Source organism: Gracilinanus agilis, chromosome 3, assembly GCF_016433145.1.
Source record: "Gracilinanus agilis isolate LMUSP501 chromosome 3, AgileGrace, whole genome shotgun sequence".
NCBI lineage: Eukaryota > Metazoa > Chordata > Mammalia > Didelphimorphia > Didelphidae > Gracilinanus > Gracilinanus agilis.
This window is the reverse complement of record NC_058132.1, coordinates 499,192,825-499,216,340: the sequence shown is the minus strand read 5'-3', so window position 1 is coordinate 499,216,340 and position 23,516 is coordinate 499,192,825. Positions and strand designations below refer to the sequence as shown.

The following is a 23,516-nucleotide window of genomic DNA, read 5'->3' as shown; positions in this document are numbered from 1 at the left end:
GTTTTGCTGTCCACCAATCTGAAAATGTTTGTATCATCCTGAGTTATTCTTTTAATTTTCCATTTTACTTTTTATAAGTACACAAAACCTTATAGAAATATATAGTATTTTAATAAGTTTGTAGTATGTTTATTTATTGAACATACATGTATATATGCCTGTATATATAAACATACATACAACTGAATAAAAATACTCTCATGTAATAACACATATACACAAATATACTTATTTGCCTATCTTGTGTGTACATATATGTACCCATAGAATAGGGGATTTAATTACAATTTTTCTATGGAAATTGTGTCTATTTGTGAATTTTAAGTGATCACCAAAAGAAAAGCAATAAGAAAAAAGAAATTTTTATAATGTCAGAAAGGAGTAAAGATATTTTAATCTTATCTTTTGAGTTATCTTTCAGTGTTTTATACTCTTTTATAAAAGCAGCTTTTATACTCATTCTAAAACATTTTATTATAACTAGTCTAGATTTTTTTTAATTAGTCTGCTAAGAACAAGCATAATGCACTATTCACAAGATGCATTTTGGCAAATGAAATCCTCTTGAGTCATTAAAATTGCCCAGAAGAAATTAACACATTTCTTCCTTTCAATAGAATTCTCTAGTATGGATTCATTCATACAAATTGGCTGCATTAGAAACTTAACATTAATTTAATTCTGTTTAAAGGTTTTCAACAGCTTGCCAAATCCCCAAAGCATGACTCTACCCATTTGATTGATTTTGAAACCATACCCAGAAACTTCTAAATTGTTATATGTGCCAAAAGCTCTATTCAGCATTTAAAGTACTTAGGCTTTTATCAGTGTTGAAAACTTCAGGAAACTCAACTTGATTACTTAGTAAACAAAACATTTTTATAAAAGTTCCTTAAAGTCTATTTTTTTCTCCTTAATTGAATAGCATAATACAAAATGGCATCCATTTTCTAAATCATGTAGGTGCTACTGGGGAGGATAGATAGAGAAAAACATCGTTAGGACATTCAGATTTTTTTTGAGTACGACTAGAAATTGAACTACTCTCTATACCAAGAGTCTTTTGCTAGAGAAACACGAGAAAAATTATTTCAAAATAGCTACGTTCTTTCCATTTTATATTTTTTATATTTACACATTACCCTATCATTGCCAATTCCTATGCAATCCTATAGGATTTGTCGGTAAAAAGTTCACATTTTTTTTTACAGATGAGGATACTCAATTCTGTTGAGGTTCTTAATTTTTATGATAACATATGGCCTGAGAGGGTACTGAGGGTACTGATAAAGAAAAAAGTGGTATGTTTTATCATCAGCATGCTTTGATTATTTTTTTCCTCTGAAATCTGATATTTTTAAAAGTAGTGTTCCCCAGGAAAACCATCACTGACTTTAACTTAAACCTATAACTTTTCTAATTCTTCCTCTACTCCCTACCATGCCCCATATATCAAATCTCATAGCGGTAACATTTAATTTATGTTCATGAAGCATTTTAGTTGCATTTTCAACTCTGGATTTCCATGAGTGGATATTTTTCCTTCATAAACATGAATGCATTTGATAATAAATATTCCTACTATCCACTTCTAATATGATAGGGTCTATCTAAACCATATTTATTTTCTCTAAGTAACATAGGATTTCTTCAAATTTCTGACCCCACACCCAAAAACTAATTCAGAATTATAGCAACAGAGCTAGAAAGGCTCTCAAAAGATCTGTTGTCCTTCTCCTTTATTAAGCAGATAAGGAAAGAAAAATAAGGAAGTTAAATGACTTCTCCAAGGTCATCCAGGAAGTAAATGACACAACCGGGATTGAACCCCAGATCTTTTGATTCAAGTCTAATGTTTGGGCACCTATACCATACTCCATCAGACCCTGAATTTACAGATCTGAAGTAAAGCAATAGTCAGTACCAACTCGAAAACTTATTTCTACAAGTCAGAATGCCGAGTATATATAAAATGTTAGACTGTCTTGTTGTTGTTTAGTGGTTTCAGTTGTATCTGACTCTTCATGACCCCATTGGGTATTTCTTGGCAAAGATGCTTTACCATTTCCTTCTCCAGCTCCTTTTACAGATGAAGAAACTGAGACAAACAGCATAAAATGACTTGCCCAGGGTCGCAGAGCTAGTAAGCGTCTGAGGCCAGATTTGAACTCGGATCTTCCAGCCTTTATGGCCAGTGCTCTATGCATTTCCCCATTTTGCTGTCCAAAATTCTTTCTCATCTTAGATAGTTCCTTGACAACTCTCTAAGGCTTTAAGTCACAGGCTAGTTGCTAAAAACTGCACTCGGTAAAGAGAGTTTCCTCACTAATTTCCCACATTAATGAAATCCCAGATCCAACATACGAAACAGTTCCTTTTTTACTAAGTAAAAGACAGGGTGATATTTCACAGACCCTCCAGGAAAATTGCTTCATCTAACCCTCCTCCCTTCCTTCTTAAAGACCGCTTCAGCAAGGAGTTTCAATGAGGAGCTCATCTGGAAAAAGTATGATGGTTAATTGCAGTTTGTAGGTTAACTCAACTTCGCCTCCATTGTGAGTGTTATTAGTCAAATCACCATATTCCATTAAGCAGAATTGTTATATAAAAATATCTGGAACCCTCTGCTTCTCCAAAGAAGCAGTGATTCACCTATTCTTTACAGAGTTACTCATCATCACCAATGAACAAAACTACCTATTTCCGGTATTTTAAAAATAACAAAAAACAACTCTTCAAGTTGAGGGAACAGTATGTAGGTTGTGGACTAACGGAATTGGTTGGGGCTATTTGAATAGGACAAGATGAACAGAAGAGAGAGAACAAAGATGGGAAATAGCTTCTTTGGGACAAAGGAGTCTCCTTCTTCTTCTCTGGTGGATCTTCTAAGGCTGGGGCCATACTTCTGAGCTCAAGAGACACAGTTGCTTTTCACCGACTTCAGAAAAGTCTCAAATGGTACCTGGCACATCCTTGTTCTTCCTTTGACCCAGCTGAATCACTGTCACATTAGAAGGGCACAATGAAGCATCAGGGCCAGATTGAGCAGGTTGGCAGTGGAAAAGGATGAGGAAACACTTGTAAAACTGAAAGGAGAAGGAAAAAAGTGACATAGACAGATGAATTGCATAATTATTTGAACCACTAGCCATTCTTTATAATTCTTTAATTCAATTCAGCACACATTTTTGTTAGGTGCCTACTGTGTATTGGACTCTGTATTAGGTTCTGTAGATAAAAGCAAAAATAAAACCATGGTCTGTTGTGGAAAACAGCATCTAAATGTTAATTATATGCAAAGCAAATACAAAGAAATTTCCAGCAGGGAAAGCCCTAGCAACTGGGACTGGGGAGGGGGTTGGGATTCAGAATTTTGTTGTTGTTCAGTCATTTTAGTCATGTTCAACGCTGCATGATTCCTTCTGGAATTTTCTTGACAGAGACACTGGATTGGTTTCTTGTTTCCTTCTCCATCTCATTTTGCAGATAAGTAGCTGAGGCAAATAAGGTTAAGTGATTTGCCCAGGGTCACACAGCTAGTAAGTGTCTGAGGCCAGATTTGAACTCAGGAATAAGAGTCTTCCTGACTTCCTTCTGGCCCTGCACTTTGCCCATTCCATCTCTTAGCTGCCCTAGGGAAATCGGAATCGATTTCCCAAAGGAAGTCTCTTGAACTAAGATTCAGGGATTGTATGAGGCAATGAGGAGGAATATATTCTAGGCATGGGGAATAGGAGTTAGGATATGGACTTCCTTAGGTAGGAAACAAGTGGGACAGTTTGGCTGGAACATAAAATTCATGAAGTAGAATAGTATACAATAAGCTCAGAAAGGTAGGTTGAGATCAGATTATTAGACTCTTTGTGAAAGCCAAATGGGAATTTATATTTTATTCTGGAGGCAACAGGAATTCATTGGACCTTCTTGAGCAAGAGAATGAATGACATGGTTAGATTTGTGCTTTGGTAATATCAAATTGATGAGTATGAATGGATTGGAGAGGGAATAGAATGAATAGAGGATGATCAATGAGGAGACATTTACAAAAAGGTAGACAAAGGGTGATAAGGGCTTGAGCTATAGTGATGGTTATATGAGTGTTGTTTTTTGTGGTTCAATCATTTCAGTCATGTCTGACTCTTCATGACACCATTTGGAGTTTTCTCTGCAAAAATACTGGAGTCGTTTGCCATTTTCTCCTCCTTGTCATTTAGCAAATGTGAAAATGAGGCAAATAGGGTAGAGTGACTTGCCCAGGGTCACACAAACTAAAAATGTCTGAGGCTAGATTTGAATTGAGGAAATTCAAGCTCAATACTAGTCTCTCCACTGCACCACCTTATGTCAATTTACAAGAAAATAAATGTGTACCATCCTGTTGGAGGTAGAATCAATAACAGTGTCTTATTTTTAGCCATAACATCATTTCTCTTGGGTTTAAGATTCCATTCACTAGCATGGATCTCTCATACTCGTATTTTATACTTGAATCACACACCAGTTGGGTTTAAATAAAATACTTGAAATAATCAATATGATAGTATTAAGGACTCAGGAACTATCATAGAGTTGTCCAGTGCAATACCACTACTAGGTTTGTACCCTAATGAGATAATAATGAAAAATGTTTATATAAAAATATTCGTAGCCATGCACTTTGTGGTAGCAAAGAAAATGGAAAATGAGTGGGGTGTCCATCGATTGGGGAGTGGCTGAACAAATTGTGGTATATGATGGTGATGGAACATTATTTTGCTGAAAGTAATGATGAACTGGAGGAATTCTATATGAACTGGAAGAACCTCCATGAATTGATGCGGAGTGAAATGAGCAGAACCAGAACATTGTACACAGAAAGTGAAACACTGTGGAACAATAAAATGTAGTGGACACAATACAAGGTAGTGGACTTTGCTAATACAAGACAATCCTAAGGGACTTATGAGAAAGAACGCTATCCACATCAAGAGAAAGAACTGCGGGAGTAGAAACAGAAGAAAAACAAATGATTTGTCATTTGTTTTTATGGATATATGATTTGGGGTTTTGGTTTAAGATTGCTCTATTGCAAAAATGAGTAATATGAAAATAGGTATAAGTAATAACATTTGAATAACCCAGTGGAAATGCTTATTGACTCCGGGATGGGGAAGGGAAGAAGGGAGGGAAAGAAAATGAAATGTGTAAGCATGGAAAATATTTAAAAAATTTTAAATTTAAAAGAGAGAGAGAGAGAGTTGTTCAGTGCAGAGAACAATGGTCCTGGTGTCAAGGTACCTGGATTTAAATCCTCCTTCTGGCATTTGACATTCCTGTGAACTAAACTTCTCTCATCTTAAGCCTCGTTAGCTGTAGCACTCTATGATCCTATTATGTCGCTTTACTTCTATGGGTCTCAGTTTCTTCCTTTATAAAATGAAGTAGTTGGAGCAGTTGACTTTTGAGGTCCTGTCCAACTCTAAATCTCTAATTCTATAAGGCATTTCATCTTTTTAGTCCTGTTTCTTCATCTGTAAAATGAAGAGATGGGAGCAGATGATGACCTCTCTCCTGGGAAATTTCTTGTCAATCTCGAAATCCTTAATGCCCACCTCCAATCCTTTCTAAGTTAAAATGTATCTGATTTTTTCCCCTTTTCTTTTCAGGGATACTTATCATGATGTCTCTGTGCAAAGAAGTGCACGTGTATGAATATATTCCATCTGTACGACAAACTGATCTTTGCCACTATCATGAACTATACTATGATGCAGCCTGTACTTTGGGAGCCTACCATCCCCTGCTCTATGAGAAGCTGCTGGTGCAAAGGATGAACCAAGGCATCCGGGATGACCTGTACCGAAAGGGAAAAGCGATCCTGCCAGGGTTTCGGGCTATCAGCTGCCCTGCACCTGATCATTTTCCAAATCCTTAAAAAAAAAAAAAAAAAAAAAAAAAAAGAAAAAAGAAAAAATAGATTTGCCAGAAATAATGTGCAATAAGGTACTACTGTTGTACTCTACACAACAAAAGAATACTTGAAGATATATTTTAGACCAACATAGTCTTGAGTCTTTAAATTGTAATTTAGAAGTAGGCATGAGGAATCTTCCCTTCCTAAGCCATTGAATATTTATTACTGCTTTGCAAATAGTTAAAGGAATACATTAACAGTAAAGCTTAGCTCAAGAAAGATACAAAATGGTGTAGCTAGAAAAGAAAAATCAATGTATTTCCGTGGGTGTGACATGTCAAAAAAAGTTTATACTTTCCCATACCCCATGTGCTCATTTTCAGTATGATTTTTCAGTCATATTTTTAAGAAATATACCTGATATTGGGAAATGGTTATACACAGCAATTCATAGATCGAAAGACCTTTTGATATCATCAGTGGGATTGCTTCCTCCAACCATACAGATGGAAACCTTTGCACGCTTTCTCATCCTGCATTATTTTTATCCATAATTTCCCCAAAAATTCTCCATAGAGAATATACTCAGTTCTCTCTAGCCCTTTATCTTATTTTTTTCTTTTTGTTTTGTTTTCAGTATCTTGTAAACAACAGCTTCCCCCTGAGTTATCCATCTGTTGTCTCTCATTTTTGTTCTCCAGGTGATCCACCTTTTCCCCCAGTCCTAGGTAATCTTCTGTGTCATTTATTTAAAATGTCATCTTTTGGAACATTAGCCTGCTTATACGTGCTGTATCTCTTTTGGTTTGTTGATAATTTTCATTTTCTGTGACATACATGTATTTCTTGGTGACTGTTACTGGGAGAATATTGGTCTGTAAGAAATTGGCTTTTGCAAGTGGCAAGCAGTTTAGGATCAGTTAAAGAACCCCCAGTGTCCCAAATGCAAACCAGCTTAATCCCTTTCTTACATATGCACATTAATGTTCATTTTAAAGAGAACTTTACGGCCACTACCCATAAATAATCCCAGTCTTGTGCACATCAACAGCAAGAAAACACAACTTTTTCACACATGCTTTACCACCACTTCCTGCCACCCAAAATCCTGGCACTTTTTACCAATTACTAAATTCTTATTTAAATGGATTTTTTTTATTTTTAGTGGCAGAAGCAGTCCTTTATTTTCAGGCCTTCACATGCATTTCCCTTTTATCATCCCCAGTGTTTTTGTTCCATGTTTACATAGTTGAATTTCTAAAACTAAATAAAATAAACCTCATGGAGTCTTAAAGAAGGTAGGTTTCAGAAGCAGATTCTATTCAATGAAGGGTTGGTGTCCACTTTATTAGAAGGAATTTGTTTTGTTGCAATATTTTCTTAAAGTAATAAGGAAAATATCAAAGAATAAAATGAGGATATAAATAGGGAGGGTCATTGAATTGCATAGGAAGTTACTTTGCTCAGGCTTCTGTCTTCACCTCAATAGCCAAGGTTCTGCTCTGTAGCCCATTTGCACTTAGTTTTCTATTCTGACAATTATAGTTAACAAAGGAAGTAAAGAAAGCAGTATTTGTTTCATTTCTTTGCTTGAGCTGATGATTGCATCTGAGTCTACAGATAGCAAAGAAGGAATGGTGTGTAGAGCAACTGTTCTATTTGCATATAAAGAATGTTTCCCACTTAGTACATAATGTTCTCACACAAGATTTTTACAAGCCATCCTGTGCTCCTAGCCTAGCTACTGTGATATGCATTGACTTTCAACTGATTTCCTGGCAAATATTAGAGAAGTCAAACTCGGTTTCTGTGGATACATTTTATTTCAGTGGCAAGACAAAACCATAGAGTTAAGTCCAAAACAGTATGAACACATTACTCTATAGCAACCAGACAAATTCTTAAATAAGAAGAGGGAGATTTCCTTCCATTTGTTTTGCAGATGTTCTTCCATTCAAATGAAATCATCATTAAAAATAGTATTGTGTAGTTTTAAGAGTTCTGGTCTTGAAGTGGAGAGAGATTTAGTGGCAAAGGCCAGCAGGAGTATTTAATAGTTGTTTGATATGAGACAAATACTTCAGTCCATTAAGTTGTACATTATTCATCCATAAATTGGAAGTAGTAATAAAAAAAAGTAGCTACCTCAGGGTAGACTCAAATGAATTGATCGTACGAGGTTCTGCAAAAGTTTAAAGTGCTAATATCAATGTTAGATATTATCATAACGGAAAATAATGATATTTTTCCCTTATGAAATATACATCTGCATTAGAGGACAAATGTAAAACCATTTGGGGAACATAAATTAGTGAGTCTTATCCATTTGATATCTTCATATATCTGAACGTCATTCCTCAGATTTCATCTTGGCATCAATAGTATAATTTTAATTAAAAGCATTTTCTAGGTCAAGTGCCTGGGTTTCAGGTGATCTGGTAGAAAATGTTCGGTCCTTTTAGTGAAATGATTTGTCAGTATTTCATGACTAAATTCAGTTAAGAAGGATGATTAGCAAATAACCCTACTTTGCTTAGTTAAGCTATTCTACTGAAAGCTGGCTGAGTAGCAGACTTCCCCTTTATTCACTAATTACCTTCCATAAAACTCACACCAAAAAATATGTTGGTTTAGGAATAGTTTTGGCTTAAGGCCAGTGAGACTGAGGGAGGTAGGAAAACCTACCATGTTAGATTTTTTTTAAATTTGATTTGAGCTGAAGTACAAATCTATTCAATTGTGTAATACCTTTTCTCACTATAAATTCTGGGATGGCCATATTGGACAGAAAGTTCAACAAGCATATTGGACATTTGAGTCCAATTTGAGTGATGGCTACAGTAAGGAAAGTGTTCAGGTTTTTTCCTTGAGGTATTTTGCATTCCAAGATGTTCTTGTTTGTTAAATTAATTTCTTCAACTTTGCCCTTTTGCATGATGTTGCTCCTGGATCTTTGTGGATATCATTTTTATTTTTTTGGCTTGGAGCTATCACTTCATCACTCTAAGGAACTCCTAGTGTGGAATCTCCTTCTTATAATGCAAATCAACAAGTCCATAACTTAAAGTCCTAGAGAGTTCTTTGTGGGCTTGCCCATGTCACAAAGCTAGTATTTGTCAGAGAAAGGACTTGAATCCAGTTTTGACTAGTTTCTAAATATTATGCTACATTGCCTTAGCACAGTGCCTGGCACATAGTAGGTGCTTATTAAATACTTCCTGACTTGATTCGTTTCTCTTGGGCATCATAATTACCTAGGACAAATTATCACCGATGAGCAGAATTTGACCATTTAGACCAAATTCACGTTTATAAGGCCCAAAGAGAATTCATAGGTGTTATTTTATCTTGACATTTCATTTTATTAACTGAACTTTAAAATTAGTTTGAGTCATTAAAAAATTAAAAATAAAACATTTAATGTGAAATATTAGATTTTTAGGATTTGGTTCATAAAACAGTTTGGAATCAACTTTTGTTGATCACTCCCAAATTATACAGTATATTTCAGTACAAACTTGGCTAAATGTGCTGAGATTTCAACTATTGAGTCATTCAGATCTCCAGCGTGTATCCAAGTATATGTATATTAGACATTCCGAGTAGCTCTAATATTACCCAAATTGGTAGTTAGTTAGTTCTCTTCGTGTTTGCCATGTGTTGATGAAATCCATATAGTACATTTAGTGGAAAGTAGCACAATATGGTCTTTCTACTTAGAGGTGGACAAAAATACATAATATTCACTTAATTCTTCTCTAGCACTGGCTCCCATGTTCCTTTCCAGTTTGAGAAAGGAAGCTGAGCCAAATCTCACAGCACTTTAATACTTTGGAGTTTATTTCTAAGCAGTCTGAAAATGATAAAGTTGTTAGTAATTTGTTTCTAATTAACGCAGTGGTTCCCAAACTTTTTTGGCCTACTGCCCCCTTTCCAGAAAAAAAAATTACTTAGCCCCCTGGAAATTAATTTTTTTTTAATTTTAATAGCAATTAATAGGAAAGAGAAATGCACCTGTGGCCATCACCGCTCCCCTGGATTGCTGCAGCACCCACCAGGGGGCGGTAGTGCCCACTTTGGGAATCACTGATTTAACAGAAACAAAAATCCCTTTTCCCATAATGAACAACCAGTATAGAAATAAATTCATACATCCTTCTCCCAATAAATTTCTAAGACTTTAATTAAAATAGTGCCCTAGGTAATATTAAATAGAACATGAGTGTTAGTGTCAGCCATGTGGGTAAAACCAGGCAGATCAAAGTGTGATCGTATATCAGGAATATCCTCCTTGCCTTAATATATCTAATTTATCCCTATAGTTCAGGGTTCTTGACCTCTTCTCATGTCATGGACCCCATTGGCAGCCTGGTGAAGTCTACAGTCCCTTTCTCAGAATAATATTTTTAAATACATGAAATACAATATATAGGAGAAAAAAGGAAACCAAAGGTTAATGAAAATGAAATTGTACTTTTTCCCAGGCAATCCCACAGACCCCAGGTTAAGAACCTTTGCTTTAAAAATAATAATTAAGCAGCAAGGTCAATTTCAGGTTCAAGATTCAATTCAGCTCAGCAGTGTTAATTAATTTACTAATTTAATCAGTTTGGCAAAATACAGAGGTGCAATGGATAGAGTACTGGGCCTATATTCAGGAAGACACATCTTCCTGAGTTAAAGTCTGGCCTCATACTATGACCCTGGACAAGTCACTTAAACCCTGTTTGCCTCGATTCCCTCATTTGTAAAAATTGGCAAACCACTCCAGTATTTTTGCCAAGAAAAATCAAAATGGGTTCATGAAGAGTCAGACATGCCTGAACAACTGATTCAATTCCCTTAACAATCTGACTGATATTTGAGGTACTCATCATGTTCAATATTTGCTCACCATTTAATTTCTCCCTTTATAGAACTTGTATCTAGAAGGAAAGAAGTGATCCCATGAGAATACAATGATACATTAAAACACAAAATAGAATGTGATAAGAAGGAATTGAGGAAGGAAAGGCTCAGAAGGCAGTACCCACAACTAACGATACTCTACCCTTTTGCCAAGAGTGACACTGCTATTATTGCTCTCACCACCTACAAATTTTTCCAGAGATAATCCTTTGTAGTCAAGTCATCTGGATTTCCAAAAACAAAACTCTGATGGAGTTAAGTAAGCAAAGCCCTCAGTGTTTTCTTAAATGTAATTAGTATTTCAACAACATTTCCCCCCGGGATACTGTTTCTTTTCAGTACCATTCAAGAAAGGGAATTATTTTGCTACATCAGATTTCCTTCCTTCACTAAAATGTTCTCTTGGTTTGATATCATGTGTGTCCACGGGCAAAAAACAACAACAAATGGTTTAATATGGAGAGCAGGAATAACCTATTTAATGCCTATTTCAAGCAGGCTCACTCTGAAGTAAGAGGTTAGATAGTCGTCTTATGCCCTCTGATCCATGCTGACAAGCTCTTGAATTATAGAGAATTTTAAAAATTGTTTTTGTCATGCATAGCATTAAGTAAGATGTGATAAACCTCAATTTGGAGAACCTTGTGGAAGAATTTTGTGTATGTCATACATAATGTAGTTTCCATCCAAACCTCACATCACTTTAAAAAACATTCCAGATCGACTTCCCATGCTACAAATGTTCAAAGTCCTCTTCTTCACATATAAAGCAAATTCCTGAGGCTCTCACTTTGACTTGGCTGTGGAAACTATGAGACTGAAGTGGGCAGAGGAATAGCTACATATGCATACATACATGTTGGTCTTAATCTGTGATTTGAATTGTTTGGGACACTCAGAGAGTTATGATCTCCTAGCTACCGGGTATCAGAAGTGGGTCTAGAACCCAGGTCTTCTCAACTCTAAGACCAACTGCTTGTCAAGCTTCTTCTCACCCTTTGATCTATTAGTCCAAATTGCTCTATTATGCCAAATTTTGATTTTCTGATATTCGTGACTGTTTCCTGATGATTGCATGATTAACCAAGGCAGCTATATGGAATAAATAATGTGCCAGAGCCGGTACACCTTTTTTATATTCTGTATTGTTTCCGTTGCGAAATTCTGCAGGTTTTCTAATACTGCCATTTGGGCATTAGCCTATAGGTAAATAAAGGTATTTTTCTGTAAGTTCAAGAAAATAGTCTCTTAATTATTTTCACAGCTGTGTCAAACGGTTTAATCAAAAAATCTGACACATCCCTCTTGAGGCTTTGGCTGGTGGATCTAAATATCACCTTAGAATCATGGCATGGATATTTGTCACTATAGAAACATAATTGTAGATATAATTTATACGCATATCTACACACATGCTTTTCATGTTGCCTTCCTTTCTTTTCTATAGATCCACTTCTGAAATCATTTTACAGTAAGAATTCCCATTCACAATGATTCTAATTCAAAAAAAATTTCAAATGATAGCTGTCATTCATCTGTTGTTTGGAGTTTTTTTTTGTGGGGAAGGGAGAAGCGATACGAATTTTGGTGATGGTAGAGCAATCTTGATAGAATCATTTCAACAGCAGTCTAAAGTGTATAACTAGTATTTAAATGCTAATCAGTAAATTAGTGTTCAAATGATTTGTCAGATATCAGGGTACCTGATTCTAATCCTTGAGGAGGAATTTTATGCATAACCCATGCCTTTTTCCTTTTTGTTGGCTAATAAAAGGCACCATATATTGGTTTCATGGAAAAAAAAATCTTTGCTGATGTCAATCCAGACATAAAAAGGTTCCTGATGGGTTACTTGTGTAAAAATCTTACACCCATTACCACATCTCATGTCCTATTTTGTTCTAGATGGCACATACTTATTCAATTCTTCAGATAGAAGCCAGTGTACTTTTTTAACAGCTTTGAGGGTTTTTTTGTATGATGATTTTTTAAACGAAATGTGTACTCTTTAAACTAATTAAAGCTTGAGGTTTTCCAGGAGTCACATTTTAACAGTGTTTGTATACATTTTAACTCTTTGATATTTTCTATTTTGGTTTTGTATATTTTTAAGTATGCACAGTGTACAGATTTTTCTTGTAAATAAAACATGTTTTCATTTGTCTAGGAGTACAGCTCTCTTCTTTAATTTGTGTTGCTAAAGAAATGTAAGAGTCACCTCCCTCAAAAATGTCCTGATTAGAGAGAATAGGGACTGACAATAAAATGGAAAGTGAATCCTTGGGGAAATAGTCTTAGCAGTTGCACCTTCAAGTAGTAGAAAGAGAATAGAGTAGCCTACTCTTAATGAACTGGTAATGAGCTGAGAGCCTACTGAAACATATTTTTGGATGTGGCCAGTGTGGGGAAAATTGTTTTACTTTACTATACATTATAGGGGTTTTATTTTTCTTACTTTCTCAAAGAGGAGTGGAAGAGACTGGATTTGAAAATAAAACTGCATTGAAAGAAGGAGAACAGCATAGTTAACTTGATTCCAAGTGTTCTTTGGGAGATATTGGAGCTTTACATAGTCTATGAAGAAAGATTTAGATGAATAAAAATCACCATCCTAAAACTTAATGCAAGAATGACCCAAACTGAGCTAAAAAAGGACACTTCTTAGTTTTGGGGACAGAATAATTGTCATGTTCAGAAGAGCTTCCAAAGGCAAAATTAAGCAGAAGAGTCTTGGGGAAACTGGGGAAGCACAGTGGTAGAAATGTTGGAACACATTTTTACTAGCCAAGCAACTAGAGTACATTATATACAAATAGATTCCAAATCCACACCAAATTGTGAGGTTATTCTACTCAACTGACTTCTATTAAGCCTTTGTAATGTAAATAAATTATAAAGAGGAAGGAAGACCACTGGTATTCAAATGGATTAGAAACATTTTAATATCAGTTTAGCCCTATAATTTTGACACGCCATGACAAAAATCTGTTAATTAAACTAATATGGAAAAGAAATTCTGTCATTCACATTTTCCAGGTTAGCATGTGAAATCCTAGAAGGAGAGCCTTGAGAATTTCTGATATGATAACTTATGAGAACAGCTGGGGAATTCTAGGGACATAAATCACTCTTGACAGATGTGCTGAATTAGAGAACATTTCTTGTGCAACCTTCAAGCTATCTTCATTTTTCTTCCTCCCTCCCCAAGATGACTGCATTCTTCAAAGTAATTAAAATGAAGGCCTAGGTCCACCCCCTAGAAGTGGAAGATGCCATAAGTGGAAAACACATCATCCCTTGGAATACCAAAGGACAGTTAGTATGCCACCTTGGACCAAGAGGTGAATAACCTCTTTATCTCTTAGAGTCACTGGAAGTGCTAAAAGTGTCTGCAGAAGCCATTATCAGACAGAAAGAGAGAAAGAAGAGCAGAGAGGAAAACAAAAGGGAGAGTTAAAGAAAAATCAAGGAAACTTTTTTAAAATGAAAATGAACATAGGAAATAAGATGTTCATGATACTGTTAGAACTCATCCACCATATATCAAGATCTAGGTACATCAACCTGACAAATGTACTGAGTTCAAGAAATTCTTAAGATCAGTATTTCTGGAATGAAGTCATACATTGATTTGGGCTAATGTAAGTGTTTCAGTTACAGTTTTCAAATCATTGACTAGTTATTATTTTACAGGGGAATATTACTTTCAATAAAAGAACCTCAATTCATTTGCATGAATCTTCTGAATCTCACGAATCTTGGAATTCAGCCTAGTTGTTAAAATAAGAGCACAGCATGACTTTTTAAGATCAAAGAACTGAGAACTGAAACACATTTTGGAGACATGATCCAACTCTCTCACTTTATAGATGAAGAAACTTTCCAAATTCCCATGTATTCTTGGAATACACACATATAATGTCACAAATCACAGTCACTAAAAGGCCATGGGATCATAGCTCTAGAGCTGGAAAATTCCTTAGAAGTGATAGCTTTATTTTACAGATAAAGAAACTGAGACTAAGATATGTTTAGTGACTAATTTGCACATGACAAATAATAGTCAGGATTTGTACCCAGGTCCTGTGATCCCAGGTTCAGTTTCTTCCCATAGAAACATACTTTCTCCTTTGACTGAATCCATTTCTCCTTCCTTAACTCTGTTGCCCTTTTAACTCTTATTGCCATTCTGGATTTGATCTTTACTTTGAAACCTGCAAATGCCAAGACCTATTATATACTAATTTGATTTCACAACAAAGACCCAAGTTATTAGAGTCCAATCAGAAACTTGACATCTGTTACCTTTAATAGAATAAATGCCCTCTTTCTCTGGAGGGAGTCCCTTAATATTTATTTTATTCACTTAGTAATTATTTTTTCTCTCTTTTTAATTTTTCTCCAGATTACATGTCAAAACAATTTTTAATAATCATGTTCTGACATTTTGAGGTCCATGTTCTCTCCCACCCTCCCACCTTCCTTTCCTCTCCAAGATGTCAGGTTATCTAATAGAGATTACACATGTGCTATCATTAATACATAATTTTTTGTTCATCATGTTGTGAAAAAGATACATATTGCTTCACCTAGTAATTATAACTTCAAATTAAAGTTTCCTTTACATTAGTGAGGAGGACAATGCATCATGCAGTATGACCCTAACCACTTTATCTCTCAGTTCATTGGTGACCTTTCCCTATCCCTTTACCCTAACAAGGATCTCAAAGTTTTTAGATTTCAAGCTCAAAGTAACCTCAGAGTTCATCTATCCAAACTTCCCCATTTTAAAGATAAAGAAATGGACTCAGATAAATTAAGGGATTTGTCAAATGTCATACAAGGAGGCAGAAGAACTGGGATTTGAACTCAGATTGTCTGCTTCCAAATTGAGTATTCCTCACAATAGCACACTGCCAATCATGAAAAACAAATCCTCTTTTAAAATGTCAGTGGGCAAAGTTAGTGGAAATAATCAACAACTTTAGCAAAGTTGCAGGACACAAAATAAATGCACATAAATCATCAGCATTTCTATACATTTCCAACACATCGCAGCAGGAAAAGTTAGAAAAAGAAATTCCATTTAAAATCACCCTAGACAATATAAAACTATAACAAAGTTCATTTGTAGGAACAAAAGACCAAGAATATCAAGAGAAATAATGAAAAAAATATGAAGGGGAAGGTGGCCTAGCAGTACCAGATCTTAAACTGTACTATAAAGAGTGGTCATCAAAACAATATGGTACTGGTGAAGAGACAGAAGGGAGGATCAATGGAATAGACTAGGGGTAAGGGACCTCAAAAGACAGCGTATAATAAATCCAAAGAACCCAGTTTGGGGAAAAAATCCACTATTTGACAAAAACTGCTGGGAAAATTGGAAAAGAATATGGGAGAGATTGGGTCTCTAGATCAACATCTCACACCCTATATCAAGATAAACTCAGAATGGGTAAATGACTTGAATATAAAGAAGGAAACTATAAGTAAGTTAGGTGAGCACAGAATAGTATACTTGTCAGATCTCTGGAGAAGGAAAGATTTTAAAACCAAGCAAGAGTTAGAAAAAATTGCAAAATGTAAAATAAATCATTTTGACTACATTAAACTAAAAAGTTTTTGTACAGACAAAATCAATGCTACCAAAATTAGAAGGGAAGCAACAAACTGAGAAAAAATCTTTATAACAAAAAATTCAGACAAAGGTTTAATTACTCAAATATACAAGAAGCTAGATCAATTGTACAAAAAAATCAATCCTGGGCAAGTCACTTAACCCCCATTACCTAACCTTTACTACTCTTCTGTCTTGGAAACAATATATAGTATTGATTCTAAGGTATAAGGTAAAGATGTATTGCTTTTTTTAATGTCAAAGAAGATAACAATAGGTCATATTTAATATTTCAATACTTTAACGATCTAATATTTTGTCATGATGGATTGTCTCCATTAATGTAGACCGGAATCTCACTATTAATAATATCCTAAATGGACATCAGAATTTAAGAGGGAAATTATAGCCCAAAGAAATTCACTCTGAGATTACAAATTAGAACTCAGAGGTATCTTGTCCAAATTACTCATTTTACAGATGAGAATACTGAGGTCCAGAGAAGTCAAATTGTTCACCAAAGGTGATGCTGGTCAGGTAGAGCATGGAGGGAAGCAATATTCCAGAACTTACTAGATGCTGTCCCTCTAGAGTAGTAGCAGGACAGGGAAATGACAGAGGAGAGAATTGAACTCCAAAGCAAATGATTTTTCCCTGAGTCACACTGACTCTTTACACTTGTTCAACTTTAAGACAAGGATCATCCAACTTATCTTTTATTTATTTTTATTTTTTGAAACCCTTACCTTCCATCTTAGAATCAGTACTCTGTATTGGTTCTAAGGCAGAAGAGTGGTAAGGGCTAGGCAATGGGAGTTAAATGACTTGCCCAGGGTCAAAGAGCTAGGAAGTGTCTGAGGCCAAATTTGAACATAGGACTTCCCATCTCTAGGCCTACCTCTCAATCCACTGAGCCACCTAGCTGACCTCACCCAACTTATTTTTTAAAAAAAAATGAACCTCTTTAACCATTCTTTAAAATGTTTTTCTTATATATTATTTTATTTTTGTTTAAGTTCCAAATTCTTTCCCTCTCTCCAACCCTTCCCTGACCATTAAGAAGGCAAGAAATACTAAATCCATTTTATCTATAAAGTCAAAGGGGAGAGAGAGAGAGAGAGAGAGAGAGAGAGAGAGAGAGAGAGAGAGAGAGAGAGACAGAGAGAGAGAGACAGAGAGACAGAGAGAGAGAGACAAAGAGAGAGACAGAGAGAGACAGAGAGACAGAGAGACAGAGAGACAGAGAGACACACAGAGATAAAGAGACAGAGACAGGGAGACAGACAGAGAGACAGACAGAGAGAGGGACAGAGAGAGTGAGAGGAGGGAGGGGGGAGAGAGAGACAGAGAAGCAGAGAGAGACAGAGAAACACACAGAGACAGAGAGAGAGAGAGAAGGAGAGAGTGAAGAGAGGGACAGAGAAAGAGAGGGAGAGAGAAATAAAGAAAATATGTTTCCATCTGCACTCTGAGACCATCAGTTCTCTGTCAAGCAGTATATCACATTTTACATCATGAGTTCTTTCCAAATATGGTAAATCACCGCTTTGATCAGTTACTAAAGGAATAGAACCTCTGGTGTGAGGGCTTACTGAGCCCTTTTCAGGGCTGCTCATTTACCTTTGCCGTCTACCTTTCACCCAACTCTCACTAGTGGCTCTAAGAAGCTGTAGCATGTACATCAGCCACGCCCTGGTAAAACTATTTGGCAAACAGGCTAAAACGGTTTATGGTAACCCACAGGCCTCCAACCCATCAGTGAATCAGGGGCATGTCAACTCCAAGTATGTGAGGAATTCTCCAGGCAGAGTGAATGGATGAGAACAATTTGTTCCAATGGACTATAAAAGGTGGCTGAAGCAGATATTGTGGAGTGCTTAGAGCAGTGATTCCCAAAGTGGGCGCCACTGCCCCCTGCTGGGTGCTGCAGGGATCCAGGGGTGCAGTGATGGCCACACTTTTTTGTATTACATTCTATTCTGAGTTAAATAAATAGTTTCATAATTTCCAGGAGACACTAAGTAATATTTTTTTCTGGAAAGGGGGCAGTAGGCCAAAAAATTTGGGGAACTGCTAATTTATAGCACTTTTTTCTTATCACTGTTATTAACTTTGAATTCTTCTTCTGAATTGTGCCTTTCCATATCTTTGGACATTTATTAATTGAATAATAATTCTTTCCTTTAAAAATGTTTTGGCTCATTTCTCTATATATTTAAAGAATTAATCTTTAGAATTAGAACTTTATCAGAGAAACTTGCTCCAAAATATTCTCTAGTTTCCTGCTTTTCTTCTAATTTTGGTTACATTGGTTTTGTTTGTACAAACATTTTTATTTTTTATGCAATCAAAAGTATCTGTTTTACTTCTTGTAAACTTTTCAATCTCTTATTTAGTCATGAATTCTTCCCTCTCCCCCCCACCCCATAAAACACCCCTGGATCTCAAACCCCTCCCCCCTAAACAGTTGCTGTATTTCAGTTGGAAGATGGAGACTAGTTAAGATTCTTCTGGTAAGTTTCTGTTATGGCTGAACCCCAATGATGTTCCCTTTCTTTAATTTATATTCCTCACAGGTCTGATAGAGGAATAAGTAGAAGCTAGTTATCTAACTGATGAGGACAAAGATAAATGATCTTCTTAAAACTGGCAGCAGATAGGATTCAAACTAAATGTCCAGACTGAGTTGTGAGTATTCCTCCAAATAATTTCCAGGCACAGATATTGAAGGTAAAGGTTATATTATGAAGTAAAAAGGAAAACTAAAGGAGTTAATGAAGGGTTCTGGATAAGGAAAGGTGACCCTGAACTATTAGGTTGAAGCTGCCCTCCCCCCCCCCACAAGAGGGGATGAAGGCACTTAACTAAAACTGGCTCTCTTGCTATTAATGAATATTTTACTCTCTAATCACTAAATATTTGTTGTATTGAAGATGATAAAGACCAACCCTATTAAACAGGCTAACCCTTATGTAGAAACCACAATGGCTTATGCCACAATGGCCACTCAAGTGATCCCCAAGTCTGGAGTAGTAAGCAGAGTGTCTGCTCACTTCAACCTCCACCAAATAACTGACTCGACCCCTCTCAACTTCCCCCTCACCCAAAATTCTCCAGAGGGGTCCCCTGGAATTCTGGGTGAGGCTGTCCCTGTATTTTGCAGGGATTCCATGCTTTCCATCTCTACATAACATAGGTAACTTGTTTATGACAGCAACCTTTATGTCTTATATATGATTTAACATACCCATTTCTAGTTTATTTTGGTATATGATAAGAGATGTGCCTAGTTTTGCCAGACTGCTTCCCATTATCCAACAGGTTTTGTCAAATTGTGAATTCTTGCTCCAATAGTTGGGATTTGGGGGTTTCTCAAATACCAGGTTATGAAGCTCATTTGTTTCTTTATATTCTGTACCTAATCTATTCCATTGATCAGTCTCTATTACTTATCCAGTACTAAATTATTTTCATGATTACTATCTCAATTAATTTAAGATCCTTTGGCTGACAAAAACACTTTCTACCACTTACCTACCCTGAAAGGCTTTGTAGATTGGAAAGGACCTGCCAGATCATCTGTTCCATGGACATAGGATTTCAGAATCCAGAGTCACTTCCATGAGTGATGAGGTAATGGCAGAGGACATTAGCATAGGAATCTTATACATATCACAAAATGTCCACTTCTACTGAATACAAAGAAGCATTAAAATAAGATCTAAATTAGTGGTGCTAGGATGACAACATTTAATTACAGACTAAATTTAAGAACTATGAAACTGAGAAATTATCTCTTTGGTAAATAGCAGAGCACTATAAAACTGTGTGCCTTTTAAATGCTACTATTGTTGTTGAGTCTAATAGGAACTATAACTCCAAAATGTCACTATTTTAAGAGATAGTTATGTGTGTCTGTGTGTGTGTATTTATACTTCTATTAAACAAAAAACTTTGGTCTTCAGATAACACTACCTTTTCCTATCCTTAAGCTCTAAAATTCATCTTAAATATATATGTTTGTTCAAATCTATTTTGACACACGAGATTCCTATCTTTGAGGAATTGACCTGGACTAATGTCATCTTTAATCATCACAACTAAGTGAATATCAGACTTTTCATGCTGGGAGAGAAAAAGCAGATGTGACAACCTGATCAACCCTGAGCTTTCTGTTAGAAATAACATTTCATAAGCTGTATTCCCAGATACTTTCCTAACTATATTGTATCATGCTGGAGAAACAAACAGTAGTTAACTTGAAGAATGAGGCTCCAGCTGAGAAGCTGATCACAAAAATCATGCTACAAAGAATAACCAATGACTTCAAAAAATCCATCTTCAACAGAGTTGCCTTGCTAATAATTATAGGTACATAGAAGGAAGTTTTCTAACCACCTTTTGGCTGTTAAATAATACCACCACTTTCATGAAGAGAATAAAAGGAGGTTCCTCCAACAAGTTCATGCTTTCATCAACAAAATCTGTCCATGTGACTGATATGATACCATTTGGGGGTACGGGGCCTCTGAAATCGTGTGTATCTTCTCTGTGGTGCTGCTGCTGACATGAGCTTTGAGTTCTTCTAGAAATGAGGTAGTGGGGTTACTTTATGCCAAGGGACAAATTTGGTGTACAGCCATGTAACAGATTTTTTTTTATTCCTCTAAAATTAACTGATGCAGAAAACCAAGAACTATACCTCATTCACACCAATTCTAAACAAAATAAAACAAGCCATGAAAACTAGTACACATGCATGCACAACCCAAAGTCCTCATAACAATAAGAAATAACAAAAAAAAAGCAAAGAGAGGGAAAACTTGGACCAAATATACGCAGAGGGGAATATTACTAGAAGAGATTTAATTATGAAGGTTTTGGCATATTGATTCACATAGTATCTGAAGAAAAGAAGATAGTAAAAGTGTGTGAGAAATCTCTGAAAAAAAATATTGAAATAAAATGACCAAAAGGACATCTACAGCTTCCAACTTTTTTCTTACTTTCTTGTCTATACAAAAATCTTTATGATTCTCGTATTTAGGTCATTTCAGCTAGGGCATTATTGGGGAACAGGGAAGCTTTCACAGGAGATATCTTATAGTGGATCTTATCTTTACCATCACTCAACTGTCTGAAAGTTGTTGAGAATACAAAATCCCATTGGATTTATTGTTGATCAGTTATGACAAAGCTTTTGATTCAGCAGAGCAAAACAGAGTTTTAAAAGCTTTGTTGCAATGTGTCACTCAGATATACATCAAAATCATTTAAGATTCATGGAAAGGTACTACTATCAAAATAACCTTTATTCAATGGCCTTCTAATCATAAACATATGGTGGAGCATAAAACAGAGAAATGAACACTTGCCTATGGTGTTTACCACTGTAATAAAGAAGATTCAATGCAGAGATGATGGTTGAGGGATTGTGTTAATCGAACATAATAGACTTCTCTATTAGCAGCAATGCAATGATTCAGGACAATTCTGAGGGACTTATGAGAAAGAATGCTATCCACCACTAGAGAAAGAACTGTGGGAGCAGAAATATAGAAGAAAAATATGATTGATCACATAGTTCAATAGGGATATGGTTGGGGATGTTGACTTTAAATGATCACTCTATTACAAATATGATTAATATGGAAATAGGTTTTAAAGAATGATACATGTAAAACTCAGTGGAATTGCTCATTGGCTCTGGGAGAGGGAGAGAGGAGGAGAGGGAAAGAACATGAACCATGTAAACCATGAAACCATGGAAAACTTTTCTTAATTGATCAATAAAATAAAATTTAAAAAATAAAATAAAATAAATGACACATGTGAAACCCAGTGGAATTGCTTGTTGGCTATGGGAGGGGATGGGAGAAGGGAAGGGAAAGAACATGAATCTTGTAACCATGGAAAAATATTCTAAATTAATCAATTAAATAAAAAATAAAAAATTTTAAAAGAGATTGTGTTATGTGCTAGGGATACAAAAATGAAATAGTGACTGACCACAAGAAATTTCGGTTGTATCAGAGGAAAGAGTAGGTACATATATAATTATCTGCAAAATAAATGCAAGGTCACTTTCATGTGGAGAGTACTAATATGTGGGGAAATCAGGGACAGCTTCATGTAGAAAATGTCACTTGAGTCAAACTCTGCAGCAAATTAGAGGTTGTAAAGAGATATAAGTGAGGAGGGATTACATTCCATATGTGAGGAGAATGCAGTGTGGAAAGATAGTTATGTAAGGATAGTTTGACTGAACTATAGTGTACATGAGGAGGAATAATGTGTAACAAGGCTGGAAAGTAGGATGGAACCAGGTAGTGAAGGAATTTAAATGCCAAACAGAGGATCTCAATTTTAATCTCAGAGCTAAGAAATCACTGGAATTTGTAGGGAGTGGCGGGATTATATTTACCCTTTTAAAAATGCTATTTTGGTAGCTGTGTGGAAAATGGATTGTGTGGGGATATGTTTTGCTTAACTCTGAATGTTTGTTACAATGATTTTTTTAAGTTTTTGGAGGGATGTGGGAAAGAAAGAAAAATATATGTTAATTTAAAAGTTATATTAATGTTTGAAAAGAGAATAGACTGGGGAGGTGAAATGCTTAAGGCAAGAAGAACAGTTAGGCTATTTTCAGTATTCTTGGTGAAAAATGAGGAGGATCTGAACTAAAATGGCAATTTTGAGTAAGTAGAAAAGAATGGCTTCAAAAGATATGGACATAGAATTGGCAAGATTTGGCAACTGATAGGATATGGGGATGAGGGAGAGTGAGGAGTCAAGGATGACGCTAAATTTGTGAATCTGGGTGCCTAAAGGGATATGGCACTCCTGACAGAATCAAAGAACTTGAAAGAGGGGTGGATGGTGTTGAGGGTACAGCCTGCAGCCACAGAGCATTTGTAAAACTAATGAAAAACAATATATAAAGACATATGCCTTATTTGTTTCATTGAAGCTAAGCAAAACAAAATAATTTATAAAATTTTATAGAAACTAAGGGACTCACTAACTGCTCACACACACAGACACACACACACACAGACACACACACACACACACACACACACACACACACACACA

The 23,516-nt window shown here is 35.8% G+C and overlaps 2 protein-coding genes across 3 annotated transcripts in view; one reads left to right on the top strand and one right to left on the bottom strand.

Moving 5' to 3' along the window:
* Positions 1 to 7,429, top strand: part of ST6GAL2 (ST6 beta-galactoside alpha-2,6-sialyltransferase 2) — a 103,595-nt gene extending 96,166 nt beyond the window's left edge. For both annotated transcript variants that reach the window (XM_044670484.1, XM_044670485.1), the window contains exon 6: positions 5,646 to 7,429. In XM_044670484.1, coding sequence (XP_044526419.1) covers positions 5,646 to 5,914 — 269 coding nt within the window. In that variant the 3' untranslated portion in view covers positions 5,915 to 7,429. The remainder of the gene's footprint in view (positions 1 to 5,645) is intronic.
* Positions 2,952 to 23,516, bottom strand: part of LOC123242598 (opsin-3-like) — a 259,036-nt gene continuing 238,471 nt past the window's right edge. The window contains exon 4 of the mRNA XM_044670486.1: positions 2,952 to 3,086. Within this exon, the coding sequence (XP_044526421.1) occupies positions 2,952 to 3,086 (135 nt within the window). The remainder of the gene's footprint in view (positions 3,087 to 23,516) is intronic.